This window comes from Loxodonta africana, chromosome 17 (genome assembly GCF_030014295.1).
Source record: "Loxodonta africana isolate mLoxAfr1 chromosome 17, mLoxAfr1.hap2, whole genome shotgun sequence".
Classification (NCBI taxonomy): Eukaryota; Metazoa; Chordata; class Mammalia; order Proboscidea; family Elephantidae; genus Loxodonta; species Loxodonta africana.
The window spans coordinates 33,477,406-33,492,497 of NC_087358.1; the positions used below are offsets into that span (position 1 = coordinate 33,477,406).

Below are 15,092 nucleotides of genomic sequence, written 5' to 3' on the forward strand. Positions count from 1 at the left end.
ATTTTCTATCCCATAGTCCAGTCCAGTCCCTATCTGAAGAGTTGGGTTTGGGAATGGTTCCTGTCTTGGGCTAAGAGAAGGTCTGGGGACCATGACCTCTGGGGTCCTTCTAATCTCTGTCAGACCATTAAGTCTGGTCTTTTTATGAGAAAAATTAAATATTTTTACCAACTTTGGTGGTCTGAAATTGATCAAACTTGCAATCAAGATTCAATAATAATTATTGGTGATTGGAATGCAAAAGTTAGAAACAAGAAGAATCAGTAGTTGGAAAGTACAGCCTTGGTGATAGAAGTGATGCTGGAGATCGAATGATAGAATTTTGCAAGACCAGCAACTTATTCATTGCAAGTAACTTTTTTCACCAACATAAATGGCATCTATACATGTGGACTTTGCTGGATGAAATACGGAGGAATCAAATTGACTATATCTGTAGAAACAGGCAATGGAGAAACATATCATCAGTCAGAACAAGGCAAGGGCCAACTGTGGAACAGACCATCAATTGCTTATCTGCAAATTCTAGTTGAAGCTGCAGAAATTAGAACAAGTCCATGAGAGCCAAAGTATGACCTTGAGTATATCACCCTTGAATTTAGGGACCATTTCAAGAATAGATTTGATGCATGGAACACTAAAAACTGAAGACCAGACAAGCTGTGCAATGACATCAAGCACATTATACATGAAGACAGCAAAAGGTCATTAAAAAGACAGAAAAGAAGGAAAAGACAAAATGGATGTCAGACTCTGACACTTAATCTTGAATGTAAAGCAGCTAATCCAGATGGAAGAAATGATCAAGTAAAAGAGCTGAACAGAAGATTTCAAAGAGTGGCTTGAGAACACAGAGTAAAGTAGTCTTGTAATGAAATATACAGAGACCTTGAGTTAGAAAACCAAAAGGGAAGAACATGTACACCACTTCTCAAGCTGTAAGAACTGAAGAAAAATTCAAGCCTCGAGTTGCAATACTGAAGGGTTCTGTGGGAAAAATACTGAATGATGCAGGAAGCATCAAAAGAAGATGGAAGTAATACACAGTCACTATATTAAAAAGAATTGGTTGATGTTCAGCAGTTTCAGGAGGTAGCATATGATCAGGAACTGATGGTACTGAAGGAAGAGGTCCAAGCTGCACTGAAGGCATTGGAGATAAACCAGGGCTTCAGGAATTGATGGAATACCAGTTGAGGTGTTTCAACAAACAGATGCAGCGCTGGAGGTCCTGCCTCGCCTATGCCAAAAAATTTGGAAGACTGCTACCTGACCAACTGACTGGAAGAGATCTGTATTTATGTCCATTCCAAAGAAAAGTGATCCATCAGAATGTGGAAATTATTGAACAATATCATTAATATCACATGCAAGTGAAATTTTGCTGAAGATAATTCAAAAATGGTTGCAGCAGTACATTGACAGGGAACTACCGGAAAGTCAAGCTGTATTCAGAAGAGAATGTGGAAAGAGGGATATCATTGCTGAAGTTAGATGGATCTTGGCTGAAAACAGAGAATACCAGAAAGATGTTTCCGTGTGTTTTATTGACTATGCAAAGGTATTTGACTATGTGGATCATAAAAAATTATAGAAAACATTGAGAAGAATGGTAATCCCAGAACATACAGAACCTGTACATAGAATAAGAGGCAGTTTGAACAAAACAAGGGGATACTGAGTGATTTAAAATCAGGAAAGGTGTGCATCAGAGTTGCATCTTTTCACCATACATACTCAAACTGTACGCTGAGGAGATAATCCAAGAAGCTGGACTATATGAAGAACGTGGCATCAGGATTGGAGAAAGACTCATTAAAAACCTGTGATATGTAGATGACACAACCTTGCTTGCTGAAAGCAAAGTGGACTTGAAATAATTACTGATGAAGATCAAAGACTACGGCCTTCAGTATGGATTACACCTCAATATAAAGAAACAAATATTCTCACAATTGGACCAATAAACAACATCATGATAAATGGAGAAAAGATTGATGTTGTCAAGGATTTCATTTTACTTGGATCCACAATCAATGCTCTTGGAAGCAGCAGTCAGGAAATCAAATGACATATTGCATTGGGCATATCTGCTGCAAAAGACCTCTTTAAAGTGTTAAAAAAAAAAAGGAAAGACGTCGCTCACAATAACTCTACAGCACAGAGTTCAACTACCCCATGGCATTTCCAAGGCTGTAATCTTTATAGAGGCAGACTTCCACATCTTTCTCCCACAAAGTGACTGATGTGTTTGAACCGCTGACCTTTAATATATAGGTAAAAATAGTCCGGATGTTGATTCTAACCCACAAAACTTAGTTGGTTCTGCAAGGAGTTAAAGAAAAAAAAAGTTTCGGAAACCCATTTTTAAAAACCAGTTTGGGAAGAATGGGAGAAATTGGTACTACTATTAGAACTACTAATTAATATTAACACTCATAAAATTCTTATAATGTGATTAATACTTCATATGATTATCTCATTGAATCCTTAAAAGAGTTCTCTGCAGTAGAAAGCTTTCTTCTTCTTACAGATAAGGACACTGAAACCATGAGAAAGTCACACAGCTGGTGGATAACACCGTCTTACCTGGGCAGTCTTACTATCAGGTCCATTCTTGTAGGCAATATCCTATCCAAGCTAACACTTCCATTCAATTATGAAAGTGTACAGAAGAAAGCACAGATACAGAATATATAATGCTTTTAAAAATATATAAGGCAGCCAGAATTCTTGAGGATGGTATTAAAAAAACCTGTTGCTGTCGAGTCAATTCCAACTCATAGCAACCCTATAGGGCAGGGTAGAACTGCCCCATAGGGTGTCCAAGGAGTGGCTGATGGATTTGAACTGCTGACCTTTTGGTTAGCAGCCGAGCTCTTAACCACTGCACCATCAGGGCTCCTTTAAGATGATATTATTTGGGTAAAATGAAAATATTTAATAGCATTGCTGATAATAATTTTAAATTTGTATAGGAATTAGATTATACATAAAGTATAATTATTACAATTAGAGACATTATTTGTGGAATCAGGAAAAATCATAATCTAAAGGTGGATATCCTTGAAAAACTGAAATTACGTTTTGAGTTGGTTCTGTGCAGTTACCATTTGCCAGTATCTTTCTCACTGCATTTTCAGATCCAGAGGTTTGGACGAACAAAGAGAGAGGACAGATACGGCCATTCTTTTGATGTGTCTGACATGGCTGTCCAGGCAGTACACATTTTTTTTTCCCCTAAATTTTATTTATTTTGTTGCTATTGAGAATACCCACAGCAAAACATACGCCAGTTCAGCCCTTTCTACACATACAATTTAGGGACATTGATTACATTCTTTGAGTTGTACAACCATTTTCACTCCCCTTTTCTGAGTTGGTTCTCCCTCATTAACATAAACTCCCTGCCCCCAAAGGCTCCTGTCTAATTTTTCATTTTTTTTTTAGTGTGATTCCATATAGATAGGTCTTAAAAGAGTGTATGCTCAAGGAGGGCCTTTTTGTTAGGCTAAATTGTTGTTTGGTTTTAAGCTAACTTCAGGGGATATTTTTGGTATAAGTTTTAAAGATTATCTGAGGGCAGTATTTCAGGGGTTCATTCACCCTCCATGGCTCCAGAAAGTCTAGAGTGCATGAGAATTAGGAAATCTGTTCTGCATTTTCCCCCTTTTGATCAGGATTCTCATATGGAATCTTTGATTAAAATGTTCAGTAATGGTAGCCGGGCACCATCCAGTTCTTCTGGTCTCATGTGGAAGCAGTTAGCCACACAGTCCATATCCTCCTCCTGTTTCTGACTCTCCGTCTTCCTCTGTTGCTCCAGGTGGTTGCTATAACCTTTTAATAACAATTACTTTTGATATACCTTTAAACAACAAGACAAACGCTGCTACGTAATGTTTTTAGGTGCTTTGACAACCCTTCTTGCACAATGTAAGAATATAGGTCATTTTTCTACCTTTACCTTTTTGAAACATACACTAAAAACCAGTATCACGCCCAGGGTTTTCAAGTAATATAAAATTACATATTTGGTACATATATTGGGATTATAAATATGAGAAGGGAAAGAATATGGCTTCTTGGAGAAAAAGATAAAACCCAGTTGACTTATTCAGTAATTGACACATTTTTCTGGCCTCTGCAGAGAATTTAAGATTTTTCTCTCCTTCTGTAAGCATCCCCATCCCAGCAGGTTTTCACTAGAGTAGTTATAATTAAAAAACAAATTAACTTGGGTTTTACTTTTCCTCTGAATTCTTTTACTTACTCTCAACGAGTACTATTCCTTAAAGCTGCCAGTGTTTTAAAAAGATAATCCATTTGGGTTTTGATAAGGAGCCACTTGACATCATTTGTGGAGCAGGAAAGGTGAAAATATAGGTCAAGAATCATTTCCTTTGTTTCCTACATGAAATAAATGACTTAATACTTGATAGTAATCTCCTTTTTCTCTAGGCACAAAAGAACCAGTGATGTGATTTTATCTCATATTCCATTCAGTGTTCTGGATTTTTTTTTTATTACTATCCAAATGATTTTTCATAAAGGAAAATGACCAATGAATATGTTAGTGTTCATTACTTGTAAATGGAAAAAACCTTTTCTGTTTTTTTTTCTAACTGTGATAGTCTGTAGAACTGAAATCCAGGGGAAAATAGTAGTAAAACAGTTAATTTTTTTCCTGAATATGTAGCTAAGAAGATAATTTGTCATTTTTTCTTTATTTCAGCCAAATTTGGATAAATTTGATTATGTTGATATCTATCATATGAACATATTCAGCTTAAATCTTCCCCTATATTTAACAGATTTTGACAAAGCAAAAATAAATAGAAATGTATTCCAGAGTACCATAGTCCCTTGAAAGGAATATAAAAGGAGAATATGATACGATTTGCTTTTCCTACTAGATTTCCTGCCCCACCTTACTGTACAAGCTGGGAATCAGTGCCATCATTGGCATTCTTCTCCCTTCTCTATCTACGACTACGCTTCCTGCATCTAGACCTTCATCAAAGGCTGTCCATTCTTCCTATGTACTGTTTCCAGTATTGTTCCTTCTCTCTATTCCCACTGCCACTGCCTTGATTCATGTCTCACCACCTCACCTGGGCCATGCTGGTAAACTGAGCTGGTTGCTCTCCTTTCTGAATCAAATCATATGTGTGTGTGTGTGTGTGTGTGTATGTATTTTTTTTTGTGTGTATTATGTGAAAGTTTACAGAGCAACTTATTTTCCCATTTGTTAGTTTGTACATAAAGTATTCCATGACATTGATTTCATTTTCCACAACGTGTCAGCACTCTCCCCATTTCCATCCTAGGTTCCCTGTTTTCTTTCATCCTGGTTAAAATCTTCTGTCTTTATAAAGCATTTGCCAAATGACTTCTAGTGTTCTTCCTAAACGCAAAGCTTAAAAAGGTTACTCTGTTTCTTAATAAGCCTCAGAACACACCATCATTGGTTGATGCCCAAACACATTTCTTCCCCACTTACCTTGAATTCTGTTAAGGCAAGGAGTCTTTCTGGCTTGTTCATTTGTACCCCTAGCAGCTAGCACATTGTTGTTGGTTGCCACTGAGACAGCTTTGACTCATGGTCATTGCACGTACATCAGAATGAAACTTCCCCAGCTTCACAGCGGTTGATGTGCTCAAGTCCATTATTGGTGCCACAATGTATTTGTGGTGCCTTCCAACCTAGTGGACTCATCTTCCAGCACTGTGTTGGACAGAGTTCTGTTGCGATCCATAGGGTTTTCATTGGCCAATTTTTGGAAATAGATCACCAGACTTTTCTTCCTAGTTTCTCTTAGTCCGGAAGTTCCACTGAAACCTGTCCACCTGCTGGTGTTTGAAATATAGATGGCATAGCTTCCAGCATTATAGCAACATGCAAGCCACCACAGTACGAAAGACTGACAAATAGGTGGTGGAACTAGTATATAGAAGGCATTAAAGAAATAAGTTCTGAATGAATAAATGAATTACCATAACGTGTAAGACCTTTTGTGACCTGGCCCCAGATTTCCTGTTTAGTCTCATCTCTAATTACTCTTTTAATGAATGCTGTGCTTCAGCCACACCAAATTCTTTATCACTCCTCAGAAATATGGACAATTTCATAGCTCTAAGATTTTGCCAATGCTCTTCTTCCTGTTTGTCAGCTGCCAGTTTATCACCTCCTAGAACCAGAAGAATGAATTGGTCTTATATCTATCTACATTTTTTCTTTTGTTAGCCCAAGAAATATTTGCTAAGCACATGTGATATGCTAGGCACAGCCATAAGTATTGAGAATAGGGATACAGTTGTGAACAAAAAGACAAAGCCATGGCCCTCCTGGAACTTACATTCTAGTATATTAAAGAATTTATCAGGTACCGATGAGTTCAGAGGTTTCTGGGTGGCTGAAATCGTTTGCCCTTGATTACTAACCGAAAGGTTGGCGGCTCTAATCCACCCATTGGAGCTGTGGAAGAAAGGCCTGAGGATCTACTTCCATAGGTTCCCAGAAACCCAGTGCCGTCGAGTCGATCCTGACTCATAGCGACCCTATAGGACAGAGTAGAACTGCCCTGTAGAGTTTCCAAGGAGCGCCTGGTGGATTCGAACTGCTGACCCTTTGGTTAGCAGCCATAGCACTTAACCGCTATGCATGAAAACCCTATGGAGCAGTTCTACTCTGAAACAGATGGAGTAACCGTGAGTTGGAATCAACTCGGTGGCAATGAGTTTAACAGGTTAGTGAAAACAAAGATGGAACAGAATGTGCAAAGAAAGGCCTGGAGGAGAGCAGTTCTTGACGTGGTCTAGGAAAAACTTATCTTTACTTGATGTGAAGTCCACTTATTAGCTCATCCTGACACCCTGATACCTGTTTCCACACATAGGTTCTCTTCGTGGTATATGCATACCTGCCTGACTGAACTGAAGTTTCGTCCTCTCTCTTTAGGGTTTGGTTTGGTCTCTTGTCGTGTGATTTCCCAAGTAAAATATGCTTGTTTACTTGAAATATGTAAGTGTAAAATACACTTTTACACTTAATTAAAGGGTTCCTGATCACCCGTGTTCCCCAAGTCTGTGGCTTGCCTCTTGGTTCATGAATGTTGTGAGAATGGAATGAGGGGACTTTGGCACAATGACTAGCACACCAGAGGCACTCGATGCATGTTTATGGGGAGATTTGGCCAACTCACAACCCCCAAGTCTGTGCAGCTCTTCAGAGTATGAAGGATGAAAATAATTTCCCATTAACAATTTGCATTAATGCTGGGACAGAAAGTGTTATTTAGAAGCTCAGATGCCTTTTTATCAATCCTTTACACAATAAACAAAGGGATGTGTCTGTTGTGATTTCTGAAAGTGTATCAAGGCCCTTAGAAAATGCCATTGGTAACTTTTGGCTCCCACTTTTGGTTGGTTGTTTGCCCTTTTGAAAAGCAACCATTTGCAGCTTGAATAAGAACTTCTATCCATTTTTTCATGGATGTTTTAGAAACTATTCTTTTTATAGAAGACATTTCTAAAATATTAGCGTAAACTGCGCGTTGTTGTGGGAATTTAGCACTTTACCAAGAGAGGAAATAGAATGATCTTTGCTATGGGGAAAATAAGTCACTGTGACACACACACAGTATTTACCAGTTCTTATGAGAGACACTGTTTCTTATGTTTCAATATGAGGATCTTCAGAGAAGGCTTTTGGTTCTGAGACTGGAAAGAAATATTTCAGAGTAATACGTATATGGATCATTGAAACCACTGAAGGGGATTTAAGTTGCACTCCCCAAGGGTCTATAGTTTTGACTCTTAGTTCTGTCAATAAAATAAGGCCGTTACCATGATATCGACTCACCCATCCTGCAAAGGAATGAAAAATAAGGGGCTGGAGTAGGATGGCAAATTCTGTTTTTGAACTGATTTTTGTTTTGTACCATTTCAGGTACTTTGGTATTCATATGCCCTCTAGAAGATCAAGGTATCAGTGTGAGCAGATAGAAATATGTTTTTGTATTTAATTGAAGTGATTATGAATTAAATATGATGCCAAAATTTATCTCCCCTGAGTATAAAATGTATAAGATGAAATTACTATATCATCTAAGTATATGAAACTATTGTGAAAATATTGAATAAGCCACCAAGGATATGAATATTTTTGAAAACACTGAGTAGCAGATAAGATTACTATAGATTTTCTAGATGGTGAAATCAGGATGGGACTGACTTGCTAAATTAATTATGAGATGTTTCTAGGGTAAAACCAAATCCCTTGCTGTCCATAGGAGTGTATAATCTCATCAAGCCAACAAAATAAATTAAAAGCTTAATTTAAGGGGGGAAAAATGAAATAGTATTGAAACCAGAGGCTTATTTGACTTCTTTTATTACTATTCCTGAAAATGTTGATACTCATAGTCACCAGAAGTTATATATTCAGTTCAGTGACTGTTATGGATTGAATTGTGTTCCCCAGAAATGTGTGTCAACTTGGCTGGCCTATGATTTCCAGCAATGTGTGATTGTCAACCATTCTGTGATCTGATGTGAATTTTCCTGTGTGTAGTAAATCCTACCTCTATGCTCCTTGGAGGCTCTATGAGGCAGTTCTACTCTGTACTGTAGGGTCGCTATGAGTCAGAATCGACTCGCCAGCACAGGGTATGATGTTAATGAGGTGGGATTAGCGGCAGTTATGTTCATTAGGCAGGACTCAATCTTACAAAATTAGGTTGTGTTTTAAGTCAATCTCTTGAGATATAAAAGAGAGAAGCCAGCAGAGAGACATGGGGACCTATTTTAATCTGGGTTCTCTAGAGAAGCAAAACCAGTAAAGCATATAAATATATAAAGAGAGATTTAATCAAGGACAGAGTTCACTCGATTGTAGACGCTGCAACATCCCAAGTCTGTGGATCAGGATAGAGGCCTCTCCCAATTCACACAGCTGCAGAAGCTGGCGAACCCAAGATTGGCAGTTTGGAGAGCAGGGCTACTGCCCACAGGCTGTGAATGTTGACGAATCCCAAGATTGGCAGGCAAGACCACAAGGTTTCTCCCAATTCATGTAGCTGCAGGGACTGGCAAACCCAAAATCAGGTCCGGGAGCAGGACTCCTGCTCACAGGCTGTAAAGATTGACAAATCCCAACATCGACAGGTAAGCTGCTAGCTCAAGGTCAGATGACAAGAGACAGCTGCTGGATCCAAGCCAAAAGCCTTGGCAAGGCAAGCAGGAAGGAAGTAGGCAGCAAAGGGTGGAGAAATGAAGGCTAAGGGGGTGGTGAGCCACCACAGGCCCCACCCCCACTGGTGCCACTCAGCAGATTCCATCATGGCGGTGATCACATACCAAATTCAGCAGGGAAGTGATCACATTATACACCTACCAAAACACTTGAGAATCATGGCCCAGCCAAGTTGACACACAATCTTAACTATCACAGGACCTCATTAACACCAAACAAGAAGAGCCGGGAGCACACATCCTTTGGACCTGGGGTCCCTGTGCTAAGAAGGTCCTAGACTGGGGAATACTGATGACAAGGACCTTCCCCCCGAGCCAACAGAGAAAGAAAGCCTTCTGCTAGAGCTGGGACCCTGAATTTGGGCTTCTAAACTCCTAAGCTGTGAGACTAAGTCAGTTTAGCCCTGAAGGTACTTCTACTGAGATACACAGATCTTCTGTTGGGATCTCCAGTAAGACCCTCATATTTTTCCCATCGTGATATAGGAAATGTGCGTGCGTGTGCTTGTGTGTGTGTAAGTAATATATATTGTAGTAGTTAAGAGCTCAGCTTGGGGTCAGACTCACTGGGTTTGGAACACAGCTGTACCATTTACTAATTCTGTGACCTTGGGTGATTTAATTAACCTCCCTGGGTCTCAGATTCCTTATCTGCAGATAATACAGCATCTACCTCTTGGGTTGTTGTGAGGATTAAATGGGTATCTGTTTGTACAAGTCTTAGCACAAGGTCTGGTACACAGTAAATTTCAAATATTAGGTATTATTACTATGCTTGTTACTGAGCTAATAAAATGACTGTTTTTTTATGCCACTAACTTTTGGAGTGATCGTTGCAGGGCAATAGATGACTATTACCTACCCATCACTCTAATCAATTAGGTTTGTTAACTCTTATTTATAAAGAGAGGAAGGAATTCATTAATTCTTTGCATTTCAGCACAGGTTTTGGTGTCTGCGGAAAACAGTTCTGATTTCCCCAAAGAAACGACCTTTTGGTTGACTGAACTGCATATATGTGATAAGGATTTAAAAAAAAAAAAAAGTGCTCTTGCTGGTTTTTGTTGTTATGGTAGAGGTGAATCAGGTAAGGGGAGATGTTGGCTTCTCTACAATGTCTTTTTTTTTGCAAAAACCTGATTTTCCTAGTAATCTGATTCTGTTACTTTCTCTATAAGACATGGTCCCCACAGGATGATACTTTTCACCATCTGGCAGCATGCATGCATTATAAACCTTTAAGAATCTGCCATGAAAGTGCCTTAACCAACTTGGTGCAGTGAATCCTGAATCACCACACATGTGTTCATTACATCACTATGTTGTAATGACCACGTCTGTGGTAATTCAGGATTGGGTGGAGGTTATTCATGTTTCTCATCACCTGTAGCTAAACAGGAAACCCTGGTGGCATAGTGGTTAAGTGCTGTGGCTGCTAACCAAAAGGTCAGCAGTTCATTTCCACCCGGCGCTCCTTGGATACTCTATGGGGCAGTTCTACTCTGTCGTATAGGGTCACTATGAGTTGGAATGGACTCTAAGGCAACGAGTTTGGTTTTTGATTTGGTAGCTAAACAAGAAGATTTAGAATATGTCCTGTACCTGCAGAAAGCAAGTCAAATACTAGCAGGTGCTTTTGGCTTAGTAAGAGACCTTTTTTTTTTTTTTTAGTTTTTTGTGCTTTAAGTGAAAGTTTACAAATCAAGTCAGTCTCTCCTATAAAAATTTATATACACCTTGCTATATACTCCTAGTTTTTCTCCCCCTAATTTTTTTTTAATGAGACAGCACACTCCTTCCCTCCACACTCTATTTTCGTGTCCATTTAGCTAGCTTCTGACCCTCTCTGCCCCCTCATCTCCCCTCCCGACAGGAGCTGCCTGCACAGTCTCATATGTCTACATGATCCAAGAAGCTCATTTCTTCACCAGTTATCATTTTCTATCCCATAGTCCAGTCCAATCCCTGTCTGAAGAGTTGGCTTTGGGAATGGTTCCTGTCTTGGGCTAACAGAAGGTCTGGGGACCATGACCCCTGGGGTCCTTCTAATCTCAGTCAGACCATTAAGTCTGCTCTTTTTACGAGAATTTGACGTCTGCATCCCACTGGTAAGAGACCCTTTTAAGGAGCCCTGGTGGCATAGTGGTTAAGCACTTGGCTGCTAACTGAAAGGTCAGTGGTTCGAACCCACAAGCAGCTCCCTGGGAGAAAGATGTGGCAGCCTACTTCTGTAAAAATTACAGCCTTGGAAACCTACTCTGTCCCACAGGGTTGCTGTGAGTTGGAACCGATTCGACAGCAACAGGTTTGGTTTTTGGTGAAGAGACCCTTTTAAAAAAATTTAGGTTTATTGAATATTGAGTGGTTGGCATTTTATTACCCCAATTGTGCAAATAGTCAGGGAGCATGACTGCAGTATGGGGGCAGGAAGAAAGTTACTCCTATGTTTTTATAAGTAATAATAATTGAGAATCAGCCCATTCTTCTTGCTACACATTTCATTCAGATTATTTTGAGACGTTGGACTCAAAGACATTTTTTGCTTATATGGCCATTACCAGGAGGCTTTTAACTGTAGGCTGGACATCTGTGTTGCCAAATCTTATCTGGCACATAGAAACGTCCAGTATACCATTTTCATCTGGTGTACATGGGACTGGTCAACAGCCAACTAACAAGTCCAATGGTAAATGTTGATTTAATCGATAAAATTCAGTCATATGAAACATGTATAAGAGTATATGTGTGTAAATCTGTGAATATATGTGTATATATAGACACACACACAAATTTATAATTTTGATGGTTGTATAGTATCAAAATATTGCAACATAAATACAAGAGCATCATAATGCGAAAATTGATGATTCTGTAATATAATTTACCTCAGGAATCAATTGAACTATTGATTCTACAGCATATGTGTTTTGATTAAGATCATGGCAAGATATGTGTGACAGCAATTCCAAGTTATTAGAGGCTATTACGTATTTAAAGTCTATAGTCTTCTGAGATTGTGTATATATTTGATCTGAGCTTAGAGAGATAAATCTATCGGTATTTTGTTCCAAGGATTGTATCTTCAATGCTTTATAATTACATGTTCCTTCCTGGATGGCTTGGAACACGCTGTGATGCTCAGTGCTTATGCTAAACAGGGTTAGAATTGTGAAAGCAGAGATTAATATACTTTGCATATATTAGCATTGTAACTTTCAGGCATATAGACAGATTGAACCTGTAATAGCTGAGTTTAACAGGTAAGGTTTGAGTCCCTAGCTGTGAGTGTTTTTAGTTACAGTGTTCATTACGATTGTGTCTGTGAGGAATTCTGGAAAATCATGGAAAGAGAAATAGTTCCAGGAAAAACTTGATTTCTTTAAAAAAAAAAAAAAATCACAAATGTGTTTTATTTTAGTCACTTTTACATGAAGCTGAGCTGTACATCCTGACTTTACGACTTGTAGAATTGTTCAAGAACAACAAAACCGGATGAAAATACAAGGACATTGAAATGTGCTAAATGGGACATGGACCCAGTCAGGTTTCTGTAATTTGTCAGTTTTTAACTTCGAAGACTCTGGTTAGCTTGCATTTTTTAAACTAATGAGTTTATCACAACCAGTGGGAAAATGGTTGAAGTATATCAGCTGTAAATTGTTACAAAGCACTAAAAGGGACATTAGCCTCTAATCAGATTCCAACAGTTCATTAAACCTGCCTTTCTGGAATCGCTCTTTGTCTTTTCCCCTTCTAAGCATGGGCCTCCCTTATAAGGCAACTTCTTCCTTCTTCATCTGGGCAAGACCTCCTCCAGGGTAGGAAGCAATAGCAACTCATCCTTCATTGTCTACCAGCCTAGCAGCCTAGGGGATGCTTTGTTACAGTAGAATTCTGGTGCTGCTGTGAAAAGGAGGGCTAGCTGCTTCCAACCATGGAGGCAAGCAACGCATTAGGGTTTGAGATTCACGCCTGATGTGTAAACAGCTCACAGGCCTCCATGAAAGGATTTCAAGTTTGGAGCAAATTAACTTAGATGACCGGTAATATCACAGTTCCTTCTATTCTAAGCTGCCTGTTAGGATGTGGTATCACTAAAAAGTATGGACATGTCAAAAGCAAAAAAAAAAAATTATTCTACTAATTTTAATAATATTGTACATTTCTAGGGAAGAACATGAAAATAATTTGTTTTTTTCTGTGAATTGCCTAAAAGGCTAGGTGGAAGTAGAATTTTAAAATGCTCATTTATGAGCTCTAGCACTGGGTTGAGTTAGAGTTAAATTTGCTTTTTCTTTTTTCTAATAAGAGGCCCTGTAAATTTTGTGTCTTAGAGATTTTTGTTAAACAAAAAGAAGAGTTAAGAAATATGAGAAATAATTAGAGTTTCACTCTACTGCACTCTGTTGGTATAATTTGGTAATAAAAATGTTTAATTTATTATTTGTTGGCATGGGAATTTTTTTTTTTTTCTTTGTCAGTTTGGTGGGAGAACAGCTTATGAAAGGTGAAAACCTGAAAGTTTAGAAATGTATTAATGTTTATCACCATATAGGCAAAATAACCCTGGTGGCATAGTGGTTAAGTGCTATAGCTGTGAACCTAAAGGTCGGCTGTTCAAATCTGACAGGCACTTCTTGGAAATTCTATGGGCAGTTCTACTCTGTCCTATAGGGTCGCTGTGAGTCGGAATCGACTTGACGGCAACGGGTTTTTTTTTTTTTTTTTGGTTAGGCAAAATAAATAGAAGCAGACTTTTTTTCTTTTAATAAAACACTAAAGTCATGGTTACATTTACTGAGCAAAAATAAACACTTATGTAGAGCCAGATTTCATCATGTCAGTTTCTTAGTCATGATATAAGGACAGAGTTTGCATTCTGAACATGTTTTAAAATATAAGTCAGATTTTGACCTAAGTGAGCACTGACCTATGACTTTCTTCCTCTTCTCATAGGTTATTGACTTCAGAAAATCCCCAAAGCAGTGAAAATTAGTAGACAATAACCTTGGTTGCAGCTTTTTATAAATATGGTTTAAAATCCTATTGAGCTACAATAGAGATAAGGTTTTCCTTTCAAGAAGTAGTAAATTGAACTAAACATATACCGGATTAGAAAACAAATTATTTATTCCTTGATTGTGACCTCAACTTATAAATTCAGCCTCACTCCTGGACATACATTGGTCATTTTAAAAACATGAGGTGTTCAAGACACACGTAGAAATTCTCACTTGATCAGAATTGTCATGACATCCAAATTCAGTGTACCTAGAATTATCTTATTTTTAAAATTATTTAGACTTTGATAATAGTGTGACCATATATAAATTACTTTTTCATTTGATCTTTTTCTTTATGGATTCCTGTGCAAAAATATAACCTTCAGAAGAGAAGAAGCTAACTTATAGTTCCTTCCAGTATTGCAAAAGTATGATAAATTGTTCCAGCACCATATAAATTAATGTAAGGTTTCCACATTCCAGGTTATTACAGTCTGACCTCCAACCCAGAGGTCAGAGAATCAGAGTGATTAATTCAACTTCTTGGCCATTACTTCAAATGAAAGTTCAGATTGGGGGGATAATTGGTTACGCTGATACTCTCATTTAATTACACCTCATTGTTAAAAAATTGGGTTAGCCATACTAAATGTACTACAGTGAAGAAAGACTCTTCCACTTGTCCTTTCTCGAATGCTTTATAGCTGACATTCCCCCTCTCTCTTTTTTTACTCTCAGAATATCAACACCTTTGAGAACAGAATGTTAATGCTTGATGGAATGCCGGCAGTCAGAGTCAAAACAGAGCTGTTGGAATCTGAACAAGGGGTGAGT

General features: G+C 38.3%; 1 protein-coding gene across 13 annotated transcripts in view; it reads left to right on the plus strand.

The window, feature by feature from the left end:
* Nucleotides 1–15,092, plus strand: part of KLF12 (KLF transcription factor 12) — a 502,486-nt gene that overhangs the window by 207,534 nt on the left and 279,860 nt on the right. For 7 of the 13 annotated variants that reach the window (XM_064270037.1, XM_064270039.1, XM_023547300.2 and 4 more), the window contains 2 exons: nt 12,674–12,838; nt 14,997–15,086. In XM_064270037.1, coding sequence (XP_064126107.1) covers nt 12,779–12,838; nt 14,997–15,086 — 150 coding nt within the window. In that variant the 5' untranslated portion in view covers nt 12,674–12,778. Of the gene's footprint in view, nt 1–6,412; nt 11,364–12,673; nt 12,839–14,996; nt 15,087–15,092 lie in introns of those variants that run through there. The other 6 variants (XM_010589411.3, XM_064270044.1, XM_064270042.1 and 3 more) reach the window with 3 other exon arrangements.